The sequence below is a fragment of the Sphaeramia orbicularis genome, chromosome 12, assembly GCF_902148855.1.
Source record: "Sphaeramia orbicularis chromosome 12, fSphaOr1.1, whole genome shotgun sequence".
NCBI classification, from domain to species: domain Eukaryota; kingdom Metazoa; phylum Chordata; class Actinopteri; order Kurtiformes; family Apogonidae; genus Sphaeramia; species Sphaeramia orbicularis.
Window position 1 is genome coordinate 32289567 of NC_043968.1, and position 19857 is coordinate 32309423.

General features: G+C 38.0%; 1 protein-coding gene across 2 annotated transcripts in view; it reads left to right on the forward strand.

Moving 5' to 3' along the window:
* The window catches only part of grm8a (glutamate receptor, metabotropic 8a), a 382630-nt gene that overhangs the window by 322384 nt on the left and 40389 nt on the right, over nucleotides 1-19857 (forward strand). For both annotated transcript variants that reach the window (XM_030150035.1, XM_030150036.1), the window contains 4 exons: nucleotides 3679-3818; nucleotides 7790-7936; nucleotides 10498-10919; nucleotides 11622-11988. In XM_030150035.1, coding sequence (XP_030005895.1) covers nucleotides 3679-3818; nucleotides 7790-7936; nucleotides 10498-10919; nucleotides 11622-11988 — 1076 coding nt within the window. The remainder of the gene's footprint in view (nucleotides 1-3678; nucleotides 3819-7789; nucleotides 7937-10497; nucleotides 10920-11621; nucleotides 11989-19857) is intronic.

Sequence of the window (19857 nt, forward strand, 5' to 3'; positions counted from 1 at the left end):
TTTTCATTCTTTCCTATCGTGCAGTCTTTTCCTTAACCCTGCTACTCACTTTTCTCCTGATAATATGTCACAGTCCTCCTGTTTCTTTGGCTTTTTGTCATACGTTCTATATATGTCGCTCTGACATTCTCACTTTCTGTCTTGGTTTTCATTTTATTCAAATTTCACCCTCTGTCTTCCAAGTTTTTCACTTTTCTTAGCCTTAAATGGATAACTGTTTTGTTCGCATCACTCTGCCATATCGGTGACTTATAGTACACAGGTGGAATTTCCATAATGCAGTGCTTTCGCGACATGTACACTGTAATTGGATTTTCTTTATGCAACGTGTGCAGCAACTTGATTTCATTATGGCTGGATAAAAGAAAGAATGGCACTGAGACACAGATGGAGAAGGATAAAGAGTTGGTGTTAAACATTATTGGTAGTGAGACACCAAACCTTAAATATCAAATAGATGTACCCATGCATGTACAGATACACACACTTCATCACACACACATGCAGGTACCAATGCAAACTAGAACCAGAAGGTGACAGTGTCTGTGTCATATGAGCTATGAGATTTAAAAACAGGCATTTCTGAAGTACAGTCAGGGCCAAACATTTTAACAGTGATGTGAATTTAGTCATTGCATAAATGTGATTTATTTGCCCATAAATTTCTTTGAAATTGATAAAAATTCTTATAGATGTTGCTCAGTGTACCACACAAACATGTTGAAAATATCTCAAAGGTCAGTGAAGTTCTCAAAAACAAAGTTTGTGTCGCTGTGAAAACTTTTGTCCATGATTGTACCGTTTGGTCACATGTGCCACAAGCATTAGTACTAAATATGCTGCATACTAGATAAAATACAAGATATAATTCCATGTTATTATGTTAGTTGTCTTGGTTTGGAAGAATACAGTTACTTAAAACAATACAATTTGTTGTAATACTTTTTTTTTTCTTTTTAGGTATCTCATGCTGTTTGGAGGCAGTAGCCATAATTTAGCATATGTTTTAGTTTTTTTTTAGTGCTGTCAAATGATTAAAACTTTTCATCAGATTAATCAAAGGGTTGCTGTGGATTAACTTTAAATAATCACAATTAAATATCCTTCATTTTTAATCTATATTAATCGTGTTTCATTTTGCATGAGAAAACAGACTCAAGAAAGAAGGGAATGTTACGGCACGACACTCAGGGTGGACCCAAATGCACGAGACACTCAAGGTTCAGTGGTTAAAGGGATTTATTTTAACAAAAACACAAAAACAGATGAACGAAGGGAGGAAGCATAACATGCTCAATAATAAACTAAAAAAAACCTAATGAACTAAAGGGGGAAGCACAATGTACTCTATATTAAACTAAAAACCTGATGTACAAAACACATGGAACAAGACTCAGGATACTTAGCACATGGAGGTCTTAACAGGGAAACAGAAAGGACGCACTGACAACAGACGAAGGGAGAGGGGAGAATGTATAGGGGAGGCAGGGATCACAAACAGGCGCGGGCAATTACAGGAGGAACACCAGGTGCAGGCAATGAGGGAATTAGGGAAGACAAAGACAAGACTGACAGAGTGCAGACAAAACAGGAAGGTGACCACCATCACCAAAATAAAACAGGAAGAGAAAAAAAACCAAAACCCCTAAACTGAATCAACATAAATGTCAACGCATGACAATGGAATATATATGCACTTAACACGTTTATTAAACACCTTCAACAGTTTCAACAAAACAACTGTGAACAACTGTTCCGTCTTGGTTCTTTTCTGTCCTCATATTTCCATCCATGGACCATCGTGTTGTTTAGTGTCTTCCATCTTTATGGGCTGGTTCTGCTGCTGTCACTACCGGATCAGCTGACCATTTGCTCATGTGTGTCGGTAACTCTACTTGGACAAACTGCCCCAAATGCGTTGGCAGAGACATTCAGAGTCACTCTACGCTGCAGATGGGTTAACTGTGTTAAACATTTTAATCAGATTAATCATGATGATGGATTAATCCACGTTAATGCGTTAATTTTGACAGCCCTAGTTTTTTTGTTTAATGCATTTATAAAGTTCACACATTTCAAGAATTACTCTACTTGTGATCAGTATACTAGAGCAGTGTTTCCCAACCAGTGGGCCGCGGCACATAAGTGTGCAGTGGAAGATTATCCAGTTTCACCTGATTGGTACTGTAACCAAGCAGCATGATATAGATGCGTACGACTGTACTGTACTTGTAGAACTTCTTAAGAAATTAATATCAGGGTCCCAGTTGTCTGTATATTTTGAGTCATTTTCACTATTTAAGGAGAGGGGATCAAAAAATCAGAGTATCATTATCAGATATATTTTGACTTGCACCTGGAGTTTGGTTTCCTTGTTTGACAGCAGAGGAGTTGGCCACGTGACGCAATCTGGAATTAGCTCTAACTATTCAGGAGTCTCAGTGGTCGGAGGTGGAAGCACCAGCTTCTGCCCTGGAGGATCTGGAGGTCTGTTTCACCACTTAAGAGTTATGACTGTGTATGATATCAACAAATTTCAGATTCCCTTATTTGTCCATAAAATTGTTAATAACAGTTCATGTTTACCTGATCAATACAAAGGCTTCTTCTGGTTCAACTCAGACATTCATCACCATAGTACAAGACAGCGGAATCTACTAAGACCAATTATGACAAAATCCAATCAGAAACAATTTACAATACTGTATAGGAGCCCCATCATATGGAACAATTTAAGCCAGTCACAGCAGACCTGTGTGCTCGTACCCAGCTTCAAAAAACTCTTAAAACTGGATTTCCTAGAACATCCAAGCACTACTTTCACCTGATCTGTTCGTTCTTCTTGATTCATTTATCATTTTTCTTAGTTAAATAACTTATTAGTTTCATTCAGAATTTCATTTCATAGTTTTGTCAATTCTTATTTATTTCTATGTGCACTGCTTATGATGTATTTAGTTTTTTTTTTTTGTTGTACTTGTTTTTGACTTATTTCCTTCTTTTAATTAATTTCGTTTACTTATGATTGTATATCATTATTAGACACTGCAAACACTTTTTTTATTTCAAGTCCTTGGGGTGGCCCACAATAAACCACTTTGGTTTTTGGCTTCCCCGGCATGTCTTTTACTGTTATTATTATTGTGTTTTTATTGTCTTGTATACATGCAAATGAACAATAAACAAACAATATTGGAAGGAAACGACTGCACACGCCAATGATCCACTCTACAATTCTTCTGTTTCCCTTTGCAAAATAAAAGTGGAAGTGAACCAGCATTCTGTGCATTCTGTTAATAAAGCCCCCCTCGCTAGTGATGCAAAGATCAGCGAACCTCAGGTATCGGGTTGGAGTGGGGGAGAAATGCCTCCCATACTGTTATACAACAGACCTCAATCGGTAAGCCAAAGAGTCTGTCCCAGGGGTGTCTGATCAGCTTTGTGTTCAACTAAACACGCCTAGATTTCACACCAAGTAAATTGAGACGAGACTTCCATTATATTTCAATAAATATGCTTTTTGTCACATTTTTGTTTTGTGGTGTGCCTTGTGATTTTCCTAATGTAAAATATGTGCGGTGGCTCAGAAAGGTTGGGAAACACTGTTCTAGAGAACCAGTCGAACTGCAGTATGACTTTAACTAACCCACTGTCCATCATGTACCGTGTGTGTTTCAGGAAGTGCAGGAACGCCGGTGGTTTTCAACGAGAATGGAGACGCTCCAGGAAGATACGATATCTTCCAGTACCAGATCAACAACAGATCGACTGCTGAGTACAGAGTCATCGGGTCCTGGACTAATAAATTACACCTGAAGGTTGGTTATTTTCCACACACGCTCACTTAAAAATGAATAAATTGAATTAAATATAATCACTAATGGCATCTGCATAGAGTCAATTCATTAAAGTCAATATAAAATATATCAAGGAACCTGATGTGTGGCAGATGCTTTCAGTAGAACTAAAAGGTCATCTTGTTTCTTGTGTTGTGTTTAACTTTGAAGTTCAATTAACTGTCAACCCACGCCACTCTCAGGAATAAATGTGGAGCTAAAAAAAAAACAGTAGTAATATACACCATCACACATATAAATGAAGATATTTTTCCTGCTCACTGCATGTTTAACCATATTTTTATCAGTCGTTTTTATTCGCTTGTGTGCAGTAATAAAACCCTTTATAATAATCCAAAACATATTTTGATTTGAGTGGTTTATTCAAGCTTTGGAGGAATTATAGACCAAATGCCTCAGCAGAATGAAAGTTTAACATCACTGTGAACAGCTGCCATGATTTCAAAATCTCCTGTTGCTGGGCTGGATTTGTTTAAGTTATTACACTCCTTCAGAAGCAGAAGTTAGCAAGAATTTAGTACTTCACACTTTTAGAATTTGGATGTGTCATTGCTTTTAGAATGCTAAACCTTTTGAAGTGAAATACTTACACGTATTCTGTATGCACCCACACAAGGTTACAATAAATAAAACTGTGCTGAACATCAGAGCAGTACATGCAGTACAGATCCACAAAACCATAAATTTAACGCACAAGTGAAAAGAAAATCCCACTGTCTTCGTCTGTGCTTATTACTCACTGAATCAGCGTCACATACATACATTCACACAACCTCCTTCAGCACTTTGGAGTGTTTGGTGCTATAAATCCACTCAGGACTTCATTAGAAAGACCAAATGACAGAGAAGAAGACAAATAGACATGAAATGCTTTCTGTCTGATGTATGGCCTGACTGAGAGAGAGAGAGAGAGAGGGAGAGAGACTGAGGCAACACAATGTACAACACATTCATGTAATTGAGTCGCAAAGGATTGGGCACTTTGACAACTGATGAATTACCATACAGAATGTATTTGACTTGTTTAATCACCAGCCCTTTGAATTTAGTGGTGTTAGTATGTGAAAGTTTTCATGAGCAATAAACTGAATGGCTTTTTTTTATCGTGTCCATTGATATCATTCAGACCCCATTTACAACTTGTATAAAACACATTCCCTATTTGGACATGTTATCCAGATAAGAAATGATCCAGTCTTGATTTTATATTCATATCTGGTATTTGTAATGCATTCTTGGCCTCTGAGACAAAACCTGTGTGTGAGTAAGTGGTGGTAAATCATGTTATGATTAGAACAAAAGTCAGTTTAATCTTAGCACCAGCAGAATTACTTACGTTTATCATTTTAAGTCAAGTCCGTGTCACCAACTGTATCGAGCTTTGACTGACTAATGTTAAAGTAGACCATGACTTTGGATGCTTTGATTCTATCTGCTTAAGCTCCTGTATAAATGTGCAAGTTATTCTTGATTTATTTCTATTATTTTCAGCTTCATTTGAATCCACCTTTAGCTGTTTTACATTCCATTAGCATTGCAGCCAGGTCCACCGCCACCTTTGTTTACATATTTGTCTTGAAATGTCTTTTAAATGCACCAGTTTCTGTAGGAACTGTTCAGTTTTGCTTCAACGTCGCTGTCAACCGCATAATGCTATTAAGCTTGTTTAGTGCGACTCTTGGGATGTAAACCTTTCATTTCTTTCTTTTTTTCCAAGTCAGCTGACCTCTGATCTGTCACGAGCCCAGAAGTCACAAAGGAATAATGACTTATTTGCATTAATGTAGCCTGTGGGTGACTTGTATATACATGCCAGTAAATATGGAACAATTTGTCCGTGATGCGTTATGCAGATGTCACTTACACTGACCTAAGATCCATTTACAAGCCAGACAACCTCCACACATGGTCAAGCTCAACCTGTTGAAACTCAGTGAGAACAAATTTGCACCTTGGAAGAACATGCATTTATCTGGATAACTTATGCAGAGACAGACTGCATTTGAATACCAGGTGTAAATGAGGTGGTAGTTTTATGGTAAAAGTTTCAGTGGGTTTGCAGTCTTTCTCTATTTCCTTAAAGCAAAACAGTAGTCAAGGGATTGTTTAGTTACCATGTGCTCAACCTAATTACACTGGAGACATTTAAGAAAATGAACACATGCAAACACACAAACAGGAAAAAGTTTACAATAAAGAAAAAAATAAAATAACTACTGTAGTTATTATTGTGTCACTTAGGCAATTAAAGGAAGAAAGGTTCACACTTCGGCCTCAGTTGTTTTGTGCAATGCATAATTTATGGTTATTGTTTTTAAAATAAGGTGTGTGTTGGTGTGTGTCTGTAACGATTGTGCAAGAACTGGTAGAGCTATGAATAAATAATAAATAGCCAAAAAAAACACTTAACAAAACCAGTCTCAAAAGTTTCTGACAGTGCTAATTTGCACTCCTGCACATACACTCAGTCTCTCTCTCCCCCACAACCACACACAGTAGGCTTTTTTCCATTACACTTCTTTTTCCTGACAGATATATTTGCAGCACTAAGCTGTGAATGGCAAGTAACCCAGTATTGGTGTTTAAATGCTGCAAGTGTGTGTGCTTCCATATGTGTGTCAATGATCAAATCAAGTCTGTCCCTAATGAGTTTTTCCTCCTAACTAGTTTTTGTTGGACTGGTACATTATGTGCCTGTTAAAAACAGTAATGTTCCATTTTACTCCTCACCCTCGGCAAGAGATGAACCTCAGGGACTGACTATAACGACAGAGTTTATTACAAAAACACTCACACACATATAAGAAATCAAGTGAGAAATCAAAACACATACAGGATACATGCATATACAAAACTGAGGCATCTACTCTGATGGCAGCATGACACAAACAAACAAAATGCACACATGGAAGAACATATGCTGACACACACACATACACACACAGAAGGAAATACAGATGGCCTATTTGTGCCAGATCTGATTATGGTTTGATTGCTGGCTTCCAGACTAGCTGGTGTTAGTTTTGTGCCCGACAGCTCTCAGGAAAATGATCAGAGGATCTGCTTGTGCTAATTGCTCTCCAACTTGCCCCGAAGACTGACTTTCTGCAGGTACAGTGAACGCTGTGTGGAGGGACTGTTATTACACAAGAATGTCAGCTTCAGCAGATGACTGCCAATCTTTGCAACACATAAAATCACATAAGAAAATGGACTTTTTTTTTTTTTATTTGTTTTTCCATTTAAATGATTTTAACCCATAAAGACCCAGTGCTACTGTTGTGTCAATTCCCAAATTATTTTTTTTCTCTCTATTCAACCTTTCTTAAGTGATTTTTCACTATTTATTAGAATATTATCCTTCATAGTTCATGTGTTTTTCAATGAAAATCTGGTGTTGACCCATAGTTAATTTACTGATCATGTAGATGTTCATAAAAGCTCAGATTAAAGTTGTCATAATATCAGAAACAGTGAAAATAAAGAAAATGGGACTTTTTCAAGAAGATATATCAATAACTGAGCATAAACCCAGTGTCTTCATCCACTGTCATTGATCCAACTCCATGGGTTTTACCGGTGAATCAGTGTTGTAGAAGATGATGGTGTTTCCACAGTAACTACGAAGCCTCTGAGCATCCAAATGGGTCATATCTGATGACCATGAAAAGATGAGAAACTGCATTTTTCACCAATTATTTACATGTATTGATAGGATTAGTGGATCAACAGGTATTACACAGTTCAGATCAGTAGATGGTTTTGGTCACCAGTGGCTGTCTGGGTCTTTATGGGTTTAGATTATCCTCTTGTACTTCAGAAAAAAACAAACTTCTATTTGCCATATGGAAAAGACCTCCTCCATATTGCTGATTGTCTCTTTTTCTCCTTCTCCCATTTGTGGTCCTCATCCACCTGTTGTCTTCTTCTAGGTTGAGGCCATGCGTTGGAGGACAGGGGACCCGTCTCTCCCAGCCTCTGTGTGCAGCATCCCATGCAGAGCAGGTGAAAGGAAAAAAGTGGTCAAAGGGTCACCATGCTGCTGGCACTGTGAACGCTGTGAGGGATATCACTATCAGGTATGTCTGTAGAGAAACTCAGAGTACACTAATTCTTGTTTTTATCCTTACAACAAAATAAGAAGCTGTAAATAGTCTTTTGATTTGACAGCATCTATCTTGATGCTATGCTGTATATTTTAGTGTGTATATTTACTTTTACTATGTTCACTTCAGCTAATGCTTATAGACTTTCCCCAGGTATACAGATTGTACAAAGTACTGTACGTCTATGATTTAATCAGTGTTTACAAACCTGACTTTTTTTTAAAGCTAAAATCCAAAATGGCAACTTCTTTTATGTGCATTATGGTGTTTTATTCCGGCTGTGAAAGGCACAGTGCAGAAATAGTTTGACTTTTTCATTGATACCTTTGCCCAGTAGCCCTGAAATATTTGTTGGTGGAACACTGAACATAGAAGTGTCTTTTCTTTAGCATTGTATCCTTACTGGGTTATTTGTGATAAAGGTTACAAAAGCCATAAATGCACAGTAGCTCTTAGATTCCCCAGCTGACTTATGTAACACTGACCTGTTGACAAAAACAGGCTGAAAGGTATTGAATTAGGTTCCTTCACCCAAACCTCTCTAAGCTAAATTGCACAACATGACTGTGTGTAAGTATACACACTTAAGTACAATCCACTGTATTTGTTTGAAGGCTTTTACAATAAATCAACCAAAGTATACAGTGTGTTTGCTACGGCAGCTTTTGGAAAATTCCAATGATCTCTTATGCATCTGTTTTATGACTTGGCCTACTTGCCTATTCCTCAGCAGTGCTCTTTCCTTCTGTGAAGTGATCCCAGTTTTTTTTTTTTTTTTTTTTTCTCATTTTGTGCAATTAAAAAATTGAGCCACTTAGGTGGCCCATTTTCAATTCATCTTTTGCACTAAGAACTGTACGAATGCTATTATAGCAAATGGAAGTACATAATTTGAAGAAAGGGAAAACGGTCTTATCACACATTATAAAGATGCATCCCTTATTTTAATTATATCACAGTCAGGGACAATTTGGCAGCCCATCATGCATCTTATTAAGTTAGTAAAATCCATGAGTGAGCAAGTACAGTACTGTATATGTACAAAGAGTTTTTCAGGAAGCAATACAGAAGAAAGAAGAAAAGATCAGCCATAATAACACCAGGCTGTGCTTGTCTCTGGGCAATCAATAGTCATTTTACAGATACATGCATTTGCTGTAAAATCAATAATCTGCTGACACACTTACTGTAGATTTGGGATTTTAGCCGAATGGAAAGTAGTTTAGCAATACAAGAAAGCAAGTAGACGACAATACAGCAGATGTACACAATGTGTGAAATGAATTCTTCTCATTAGTAACTCACTTCACAGAGGTAGGTAACACAGTTCAGCTTCAACTGATTTTGTGGTAATGACAGTGGACAAAACTGGCCCAAAACATCTCCCCTCTAGAACTGAAATATAAATGTAGGCCAGTTAATTCAAGCTCTGTCATGGTAGGTTGACCACAGGATTTCTTCTCTAGTCTGAGCTGATTTTTATTACCTCCACTAAGGAGGTTATGTTTTCATCAGGGTTTGTTTGTTTGTTTGTTTGTTTGTTTGTTTGTTTGTTTGTTTGTTTGTTTGTTAGCAAGATAATTACCTCCACCACATTGCAGGAATTACAAGAACACTGACTTGAATTCTGTTGCATTTTGACTGACCACTGGGGGATTCTACTTTAGGCTGTATCAGTTCAATGAAACCAGGTTTATTTAAAGATTCACTGATGATGTAAACATATTGAGTAATGGAGCTGTAAAATGAGTTCAAAGGTGTTACATCATTTGCATTTGGGTGTTTCTATGAAACTGGTCCCTTAAAACAGGACAGAGGAGCTAAAAAATTTTTTTAGATAAAACACATTTTATATTATTTTACATTATATTTAATACAAAAATCTGCATGTAACATGGTAAAAAGGACACAAAAATTAGGCGCTGCAATTTTTGTCCTCCGCCAAGGAGGTTATGTTTTTGCCGGCGTTGGTTTGTCTGTCTGTCTGTCTGTCTGTCCGTGTGCAAGATAACTCAAAAACTTATGGATGGATTTGGATGAAAATTTCAGGAAATGTTGATACTGGCACAAGGAAAAAATGATAAAATTTTGGTGGTGATTGGGAGGGGCACTGATCTGCCTTGGCGGAGGTCTGCGCTCTCCGAGAGCTTTTCTAGTTTTGTTATTGTGACAAATAAACTTTTTTTAATATTTTTTTGAGAACTTTTTGACTCACCCTCATCTTTGGGGGTCTTAGCATGTGAGATCAAGGTCTGCGCTCTCCGAGTGCTTTTCTAGTTCAAAAAGTAATGGAAGGATTTTGATGGAATTTTCAGGAAATGTTGATACTGGCACAAGGAACAAATGATTATATTTTGGTGGTGATCGGGGGGGGGCTGATCTGCCTTGGTGGAGGTGTGCGATCTCAGAGTGCTTTTCTAGTCTTGTTAATGTTCATCTAAAATCACATTAAACTGTAAAGGTAGAATATCTGACATGCAGTGGAGGGCTATTGTCATCATTCTTTCATGTACGATATCAAATCCCTTTCTTAGGCGTCAGAGTTCACCTGTGAGCTGTGTCCATATGAGATGCGACCTGATGCCAACCGGACCGGCTGTGTCCCCATCCCCATTATCAAGCTGGAGTGGCACTCCCCCTGGGCCATCGTACCCGTCTTCATTTCCATGTTGGGGATCATCGCCACCTCTTTCGTCATAGTAACATTTGTCCGGTACAATGACACACCTATCGTACGAGCTTCAGGACGTGAGATGAGCTACGTGTTGCTGACAGGAATCTTCCTGTGTTATGCCATTACCTTCCTGATGATTGCGACTCCAGACGTGGGAGTGTGTTCATTCAGGAGGATTTTTTTGGGATTGGGGATGTGTTTTAGCTACGCTGCCCTACTCACCAAGACAAACAGGATACACCGCATCTTCGAACAAGGGAAGAAGTCTGTAACAGCACCGAGGTAAAGATAACAGCTGTCCATCACTCTGCATTATCATAAATCTGATACTTTTAATGGATGTAGTGACACCCAAGGTCGCTGTGTGTGTTTTCTTCTTTTTTCATTCAAGGGTGTGCATTCACAATTAAGACTTCACCTCACTGTCTTCCTTACTAAGTCGCTTGCAATCATTATTCATCCTTATTTTTCATACATTATTTATGAGAGTCATGAACTCACACTCACCTATTGTACTGTTTGCACTCAGAGTGAGTGACTCTGGAAGAGAGCATCAACTAAGTGGCTAAAATGTTAATGCAGAATTTAATAGTACTCAGGTTCATGTCCCTACTACCCAGATGGTCATTTCTTTTTCCCTCAGCACTTTCCAGCTGGATTGGAGTCAGTGTTATCATACTGCTATTATTCATGCATCAATTTTAATGCCTTTTTTCTGATAATTCCAATTTAAGTTTCTGTCATGCCTTTCCTGGAACATTCTCTGTTTTGAGGCTGTTCTCCTTCCTTGTTGCTATTGTTAAAATGAAGAAAACCCAGTATTTTGACATAATTACAAGCAGGAAGAGTGATAATTAATTGCCTTTCTTTAATGTGAAGCTCTGTTCAAGGACTGCACTAAATAATCCTACTGAATATCCCACTGGATTCTTTGGCACTGTGCTGCACAGTTACTCCTCACACTAATCACCCTCTCATTCCCAGGTTCATCTCTCCTGCCTCCCAGCTCGTCATCACCTTCTCCCTCATCTCAGTTCAGCTGCTGGGAGTCTTCGTCTGGTTCGCCGTGGATCCACCTCACACCGTGGTGGACTATGGCGAACAGCGGACCCAGGACCCAATGGCTGCCCGCGGCGTCCTCAAGTGTGACATCTCGGACCTGTCCCTTATCTGCTCCTTGGGTTATTCAATCCTGCTGATGGTGACATGCACAGTCTACGCCATCAAGACGAGAGGTGTACCTGAAACGTTCAACGAAGCCAAGCCCATTGGATTTACCATGTACACGACCTGCATCATCTGGCTGGCGTTCATACCCATCTTCTTTGGGACATCACAGTCTGCAGAGAGGGTAAGTCTGTGTGTTTCTGGCCCTTTTTTGTGTCAAACACTTGGAATCTACAAAGAATGAGTTGCATCAGGAAACTGAGCTGTGTTTGTGCAATCTGTTAATATAACCTTCATGTTATATATCTCTGAGTATATCTGGAGTTTCACAGAAACATTAGGACTGATGTTCTGTTTGGTATCCCAGCTATCTGTGCGTCAGAGCGTCTCAGAACTCAAAAGACACTGTGTGTATTTACATCCACAGTGCAGCAACCGTACCTTCATCATTGCTGTTGAGTGTTCTGCAGGTGTTACACCTTGTTTGTGGTAAGGCAGTCGGACCTCCATCAAGTTTATTATATTTAAATATATGATGACGAATGATACGCATTCCATCATGCCTCATATATTTTATGGAAGATTTGGTACTTGATGTCATAGAAACAATAAGGAACTATGATTCAAGTCTCACAAAGGCCAAGATTTGGAGAAAGAGAGCGATACACAGAGATGGTGAGTCAGAAGTGAGGAACTTTCTGCAAATGTTTATTACGCCAACATTTAGCAATTGGTGCTGATCTTTTGGGAATTGGACAGTTTTTATAACAACGCTTATTGGCATAGACCCAGACTCCCAAAGTGGGGGTCATGGAACGCCAACGAGGGGTCGAGAGATGATTTTCAGAAACCTCTTTATGCGACCCCTGAAGTAGTTACAACAGATTAAGGGTACTTACTGTCGTTCTTACTTATTTTTGCACCTATAATTTGAAAGAAGGATATTTGCTCTATGAGTTTTAAGAAATGCAGGAAGGATATGAGCAGAGGTTTTAGGATTAACATATGAACAATAGCTTTTTAGCGACAGGTAAGGGATTGTTCGGCCTACAGTTTTGACTCATGGTGTCATATTAATAAAAACAAAAATAAACATGAAAAGGCCAATAAATTTTGACACATTAACCTAAATAAACATTAACACAAACTCCCCCCTTGAACCCTTGCACATAAAACAGAACACAATGAGTCAAATGTCTAGTACCCACAATGCAACGCGGCAAATATGCCACAGTATTATTGTGTGAGTCTGGTGTGCATGTTTGTTTTATGCTTCAGTCACTTCAGGGATATTGGGTGTCAACAGTCTCCGATACCGTTATTTTGGGGGTCGCGAGTTTAAAAGTTTGGGAACCCCTGGCATAGACAGAGGCAGGTTTTGTGGGAAATGTCTGAATCTTGGGCGACACGGTGGTGCAGTGGTTAGCACTCGTGCCTCACAGTAAGAAGGTCCTGGGTTTGATTCCAACACCAGTCGACAGGGGTGGGACCTTTCCGTGTAGAGTTTGCATGTTCTCCCTGTGTCTGCGTGGGTTCTCTCCTGGTTCTCCGGCTTCCTCCCACCATCCAAAGACATGCACTGATAGGTTAATTGGTTCATCTAAATTACCCATAGGTGTGAATGTGAGAGTGATTGTTTGTCTCTATATGTTCAGCCCTGTGATGAACTGGCGACTTTTCCAGGGTGTACCCCGCCTTCGCCCCTATGTAGCTGGGATAGGCTCCAAGCGACCCCCATGACCCTAGTGAGGGTCATTAAAGCGGGTTCAGAAAAGGAATGAATGAATGAATGTCTGACTCTTCCCCCCTTTACCTCCATACAAATGACAGGCACAACATGACTGTTATTTGGCAGTGAAGTTTGCAGTGAGATCCACCAACTGCAGTCCTTTTCTGGATCTCGTCCTTAAGGGTCAAGGTAAACTTTATTATCCCCAAGGTGTAATTTGTTCTACAGCCAGCAGTATCACACGGACAACAAACCACCAATAAATACAATAAATGGCCCATTAAAGACAGTAGCACTAACGTTACAAAGAGTTATTCAGAAGAACAATGGCTGCCGGAAGCAAAGAATTCCTCATCCTACTGGTCCTACATTTAGGAACACTGTATCTGCAACCTGATGGAAGCAACCTGAAGTCATCATACAGGGGATGACTGGGATCATCAAGGACTGACTGAGCCTTGAGACTGAGACTGGTCCTTTGTATGTAAACTGCATATTAGCTTTTTTTTTTTTCACACGTCTGCGTGAATGCAGTCTCTACAGAGTGTAAGTATATTGAAAATGTCTGTCCTTTATCCCTGTGATCGTCAGGATTTCGGAGTCTGCGAAGGGAATGAAACCGTTTGTCTGTTGGATTGCCCTGTAGATGACCTCTTAAGAATTCAAAGCAATTTTCTTTGGGACGAAACATTCAACAGGAAATATACAGGGACGAGCTATTGGATGCATCCGTGTATTTGGATGCATGAATACAATGCATAGAGAAGGGAAATTATTTAGATGATCTTGTGTCATGAATATATGTGTGAACCAATATCTGAGGTGAGGTGTCGGTGTGGATTATGGGCGCCTGTTGAGTCTGTCATGATTTTGACAGACTGAGTCCATTTTGCCAAGTTATTAGGTTTGAGAAATACTTAACCACAAAAAGTGAGCTTGGTTTTTCTTCCTTTAAACTTTTCAAAAAAAAACAAAATTGTATCACATAACATGGAGATACAGATATGTTTTACAATTCTTGCTCTGCTTATAGCTAAGAGTCTCAAATCAGCTGGCAATCTCTTGTGTATACAAGAATTTCCGTCTGGCTGATTGACTGGGTTCATGTCTTAGCCCAGGCTTTTAGAGCGTTGCAGTGCCGAGCTTATTCCACCTACCTTTACTCAATTATTGATGCCAACATGATGTGAGCGAGATGTAACTTTTACAAGCTGCTGTAAAGGTGTGTGTAAGTGGTACACCATCCAATTTCCACTTACGCGGTTTTATTTTAGATGAATATCTGTAGGGCTCATGATCTGTCCGCCCAGTGTACTGTCATGTATGGGATGAGGATCACAAAAAGGCTCATCTTGAGCCTTTGGAAATCTGAGACTGTGCCTCTTTTCAAAACAGGGTTGACAGCCCTGACCTCTGTGCTTCACACAGAGAAGATGAAATACAACATGAGTAATAATCTAAAGCAGGGGTGTCAAACTCATTTTAGTTCAGGGGCCACATTCAGCTAAATTTGATCTGCAGTGGGCCGGACCAGTAAAATAATAACATAATAATATATAAATAATGTCAACTCCAAACTATTCTCTATGTTTAAGAGTGAAAAAAGTAAATTTACATTATGAAAAGGTTTACATTTACAAACTGTCCTTTCAAACAATGTGAATAGCATGAACAAACTGAAGTGTAATGTAAGTTAGTATAAGCGTAATTTTAACAATATTCTGTCTCAGTTTATCATTTACACATGTACATTATAACTTACAGATCACAGTGGATCTACAAATGCACAGAACATTTAGTAACAGGCAGAATATTGTTAAAATTGTACTTACTTCTCTTAAGACATTTCAGGTTGTTCATATTTGTACAGATTATTCACATTTTTTGCGAAATCATACTTTGTTTTAGAGTAAATACATGAAAATATTTACATTTACAAAGAGAAACATTTGGAGTTGTCATTATTTATATGTTATTATGATAGTATTTTACTGGTCCTGCCCACTTGCGATTGAATTGGTCTGAATGTGGAACCTGAACTAAAAGGATTGTTGATATCATAGTGTAATTTTTGCTTTTCACAAATTCATCCCAAGGGCCAGACTGGACCCTTTGGCAGGCCGGATTTGACCCCCGGGCCGCATGTTTGACACCTGTGATCTAAAGACATTCTATAAGATCTGGCAACCTTTTTTGGACCATGAGGCTCAAACCAATGAAGACCTTGGCCAGGGAAGTGGCTCACAACATGCCACTCACCTCTTTGTTTTTTTTTTTTTTTGCTTTTTGTGGGAATCTATGTGGAATTCAGCCAGTTTACTTGTGATGCAACATCATACATAGGGATGGGAATCGAGAACCGGTTCTTTTTGAGAACCGGTTCCCAGTAGCTCGATTACTTGGAATCGTTTGCCTGCCTGCTTAAAGATTCTGCTTATCGATTCCGCTTTCGTTGTGCATGCGCGATGACGTCACACGTACACTGCATTGTTTTGGTCAGAACGTAGCCAACATGGCGTTGAGGCAGAAACGGTCTGAAAAGACGACACCAGGTCCACTTACTTGGAACACTTGCAAAGCTCCATGTCTTCAAAAGGGTGGAATCCCTCCAATATCCTCAAACATTTGTCCACAGCATGTGAATCATTTACAGGAATGTCACATATTTGATACGCTACTTAGCAGTGCTTGTGAATGTAGCACCAGGCCGATTCCGGTTCCGGTGTGGGCAACAAATGTTGTAACTTCTCAAATACAAGTTTCTGAAGGTAAGAAGGGAGAGGAAATGAGGTGCACAACAACGGGAGGCAAGCGGAGCCGAGTTGAACCGGTTCCACGTAGTAGAAATGTGGCAATAGAGGAATTAGTGAAGCGTCTTTAGTTTCACTTTCACTGTACCCCCCCCCCCCCCCGAACCGTCCCGGCATCATCTGTTGTTATTATTTGTACATAGTGTATATGGTATATTTTCTGTGCAATTCCCATCCCTAATCATACACCTTATCATCTTGAGTTGTTTGCCCCATTTTACTTTACTAAAAAAAATTATATTTTTTTTTCTTTTTCTCTTTCTTTTATTTATATATATATATATATATATATATATATATATATATATATATATATATTTATTTATTTATTTATTTATTTATTTATTTATATTTATATACATATATACATATATAGATATAGATATATAGATATATACATATATATAGATAGATATATTTATATATATATTTATATATTCATTTCTTTTTTTCCTTTGTGTTTCTGTAAGCTACTTGGCTGTTTTGAAAAACAATAAAAATATCGAACAACAATAGATGAATATCTGTGTGCATGTTGGATATGATTTAAAGTTCAGGATGAGCTGCTTTTACAATCAGCTGTCTGCTATATTTTATGCACCTATCCACATGTATTCACTGATACAAAAACACAGACAAACATACTAGTATTCCTTTAGTGACAGATTAATCAGACATCACAGAGTGACTGTGCGACTATTTCAAGACTATATCCTTTCACCTTATCGCTTTAGAAACGCACACACTAAAGCACACACAGCTTATCTGATAATAGGACTATACACACATAGGGTTGTTGTATTTACCGGACCTATTGCAGCAATATTTTACTAAATCGATTTTCTGTATTGGGTTACTATTCAACAGTAAACTCTTATACTCTCATGGAAATACAAGTCATAGGTCAGTGATTGCAGATGTAAGATTTTATATCATAATAGCAACCACTTGCATCGTTGGATACTGTAAAAGTATAAATGCAGTATAAGTAGTGAACAAACACACTGGTATGCTTGGGGCTGTATCATTCACAGTCTTAACATAATATACTGATAAACACACTCATCCATTACAGGCTCTTTTGGAAATGGATGCATCAAAGTAAGTTTATAGCTCTAAATACTTATAAATAAGCCAAGTATTTTCTGGCACATTCTGCATGTATTTTATTTTTTCATCTTTACTGTCTTGTATTTATTTACAGTTACCCGTCCCATTACAAATGACTAAGGACATGATTCTGTTCTATGCATCAACTAGATATCTGTGTTTCTATTAAACTGCAAGTCTTTCCTGATTATTTCTTACTATGAGATTTAACTTTCACATGTACTATTTTCCCATTTTAGATTGTCAAGTAATTTTCATTTCTCTCTGTCCTTACATCTCAGTCTATTCTCTTTCTAAGGCAGGTACCAGCCTCCAATGCATGACAAAAAGCTGGCATCAAAGAGATCCAGTCTAATCACACATCAGGGAAATCATACTTTGCCAGATAGTCCGTAGTGTCTTTCCTTTACTCACTTTCCTTTTTTTTTTTGTTTTTGAAGCCAGAAAGTGTCAGCATCATTATTGGTTAGTTGGTTTCAGCTATTTCAATCCTTACATATTCTCGTTTTCATCAGACAGAAGCCCTAATCCAGTTGTAAAAATCAAAGGAATGACATTCTAACTTCTGTTAGCAGCTCTAACCTTGAAGTTACTGTTTGTGAGAGTGAATTATGTTTTAACCAATAAAGACCCAAACATCCACTTGTGACCAAAACCATCTACTGATTTAAAATATTTCATACTTGTTGATCTATTAATCCTATCAATACATGTAAATAATGGGTGTAAAATGCAGTTTGTTGTCTTCTTATGGTCATCAGATATGACCCATATGGATGTTCCAAGGCTCCGTAGTTACCATTGAAACACTAGTGGCTTTTCTATTGGTTATATGTGCAAAATTTAACCAGTATGTACTAAATGTCGAAAAAACAGAAGTGCATAATGTCGTTTTTTCCACTGAATCACAAAAGCAATAATTTATTTATTATCGCAAGATGATATGAGAAGTCATTCCATAAACATCACGACGAATGTAAATATCACGTTGATTTACAGATGTATTTATTATTATTATTATTATTATTATTATTATTATTATTATTTCTCATCCTGTGTTTTTGAAATCTGACCAAAATTATTATTATTATTATTATTATTATTATTATTATTATTATTATTATTATATATTACTCCTCTGTCCTATTCTAAATTAAAAAATGATCAGTTTCCTGGTGTGTCCACTCATACCGCTCCAAGCTTCTCTTAAAACTCTTCTTCTTTGCTTGTTGTAACATCCGTCAACATCTGGGTTTTTAATTCACGTGACTCTAGTTACAGATAAAGGTCTTTCCATTGCAGTTTTGCATGATATACCATTTGCGCTACACTCGAAAAACCACCTCTTGCCAGCGCAAAAACTTTTAATCGAAAAATGAGAGTTTTAGCGAAATTGGCATTTTTCCATTAGTTATATTTTTATGCGCAAGTTATATTTGCTTAATTTGAGGTTCAATGCAAAAGCGACTTCCTTAGTAAATGGAGACACTTGTTTTTAAATTCAATTATTGATGTCTTTGCCAAAAATGAGATTTTTTTCTTCAGTTTTGTCTGTTTTGATATAATAACCTTTAAATTTACTCTGAGTTTTCATAAACATGCATTAAATGTAGGAAATTAAATATAGAAAAATACATGATTTACAGTAAAAAGTACAAAATACAGAGGATAATATAAAATAAATATAAATAAATATCCTCTGTATAAATGGTGGTAAATCACTTAAGAAAGGTTAAATTCATTTGAGAACTGACATAAAAGTACCACTGTGTCTTTATGTTTTCAGGCCATAAATGTTTTACTCTACTGACCATTGTTCTGTATGTGCAGATGTGTTTGCAGATGTTATTTTATGTGTGTATTTATATAGTTTTCTACAGTGTGTGTGTTTGCCTGTGTGTCTATGCTTGTGTGTTTAAATGGACGCACTGTAGTAAAACATCCTCCCTTAGTAGATGGGTTGAACAGCCTCCACACCATGTTTATTCATCTAATTAGAATGTCCATGTGCATTTCAGTGTGTTTGTGTAGTTTGTTGCATTTAATTGGAATATCCACCAGTGCACATTTGTGTGTCTGTGTATGTTGCCTCTAATTGGAATATCCTCTGGAGTGTGTGGCAGCTGGCCGGCTAACAGACAGTGCAGAAGAGAGGGAGGAGAGAGAGGAGTGAAAGGAATAAACAGGTAATGATGTGACTCGCTGATGGGGCTTTAATGAGGAGAGCTCCACCAAGGGCATAGGTTTGGTTTCAGGAGGGGAGGGGGCTGCAATAAAGTTAAATCCGAAATTGTTTTCGGTTTAGAAAAGTTCGCCTATTTTCTTCTGCCCCGTAGGTAAAGACAACAGACGCTACCTTTTTATGTACCATGCTTTCTCTGGAGAATCGTGTTAGAACCCTGTC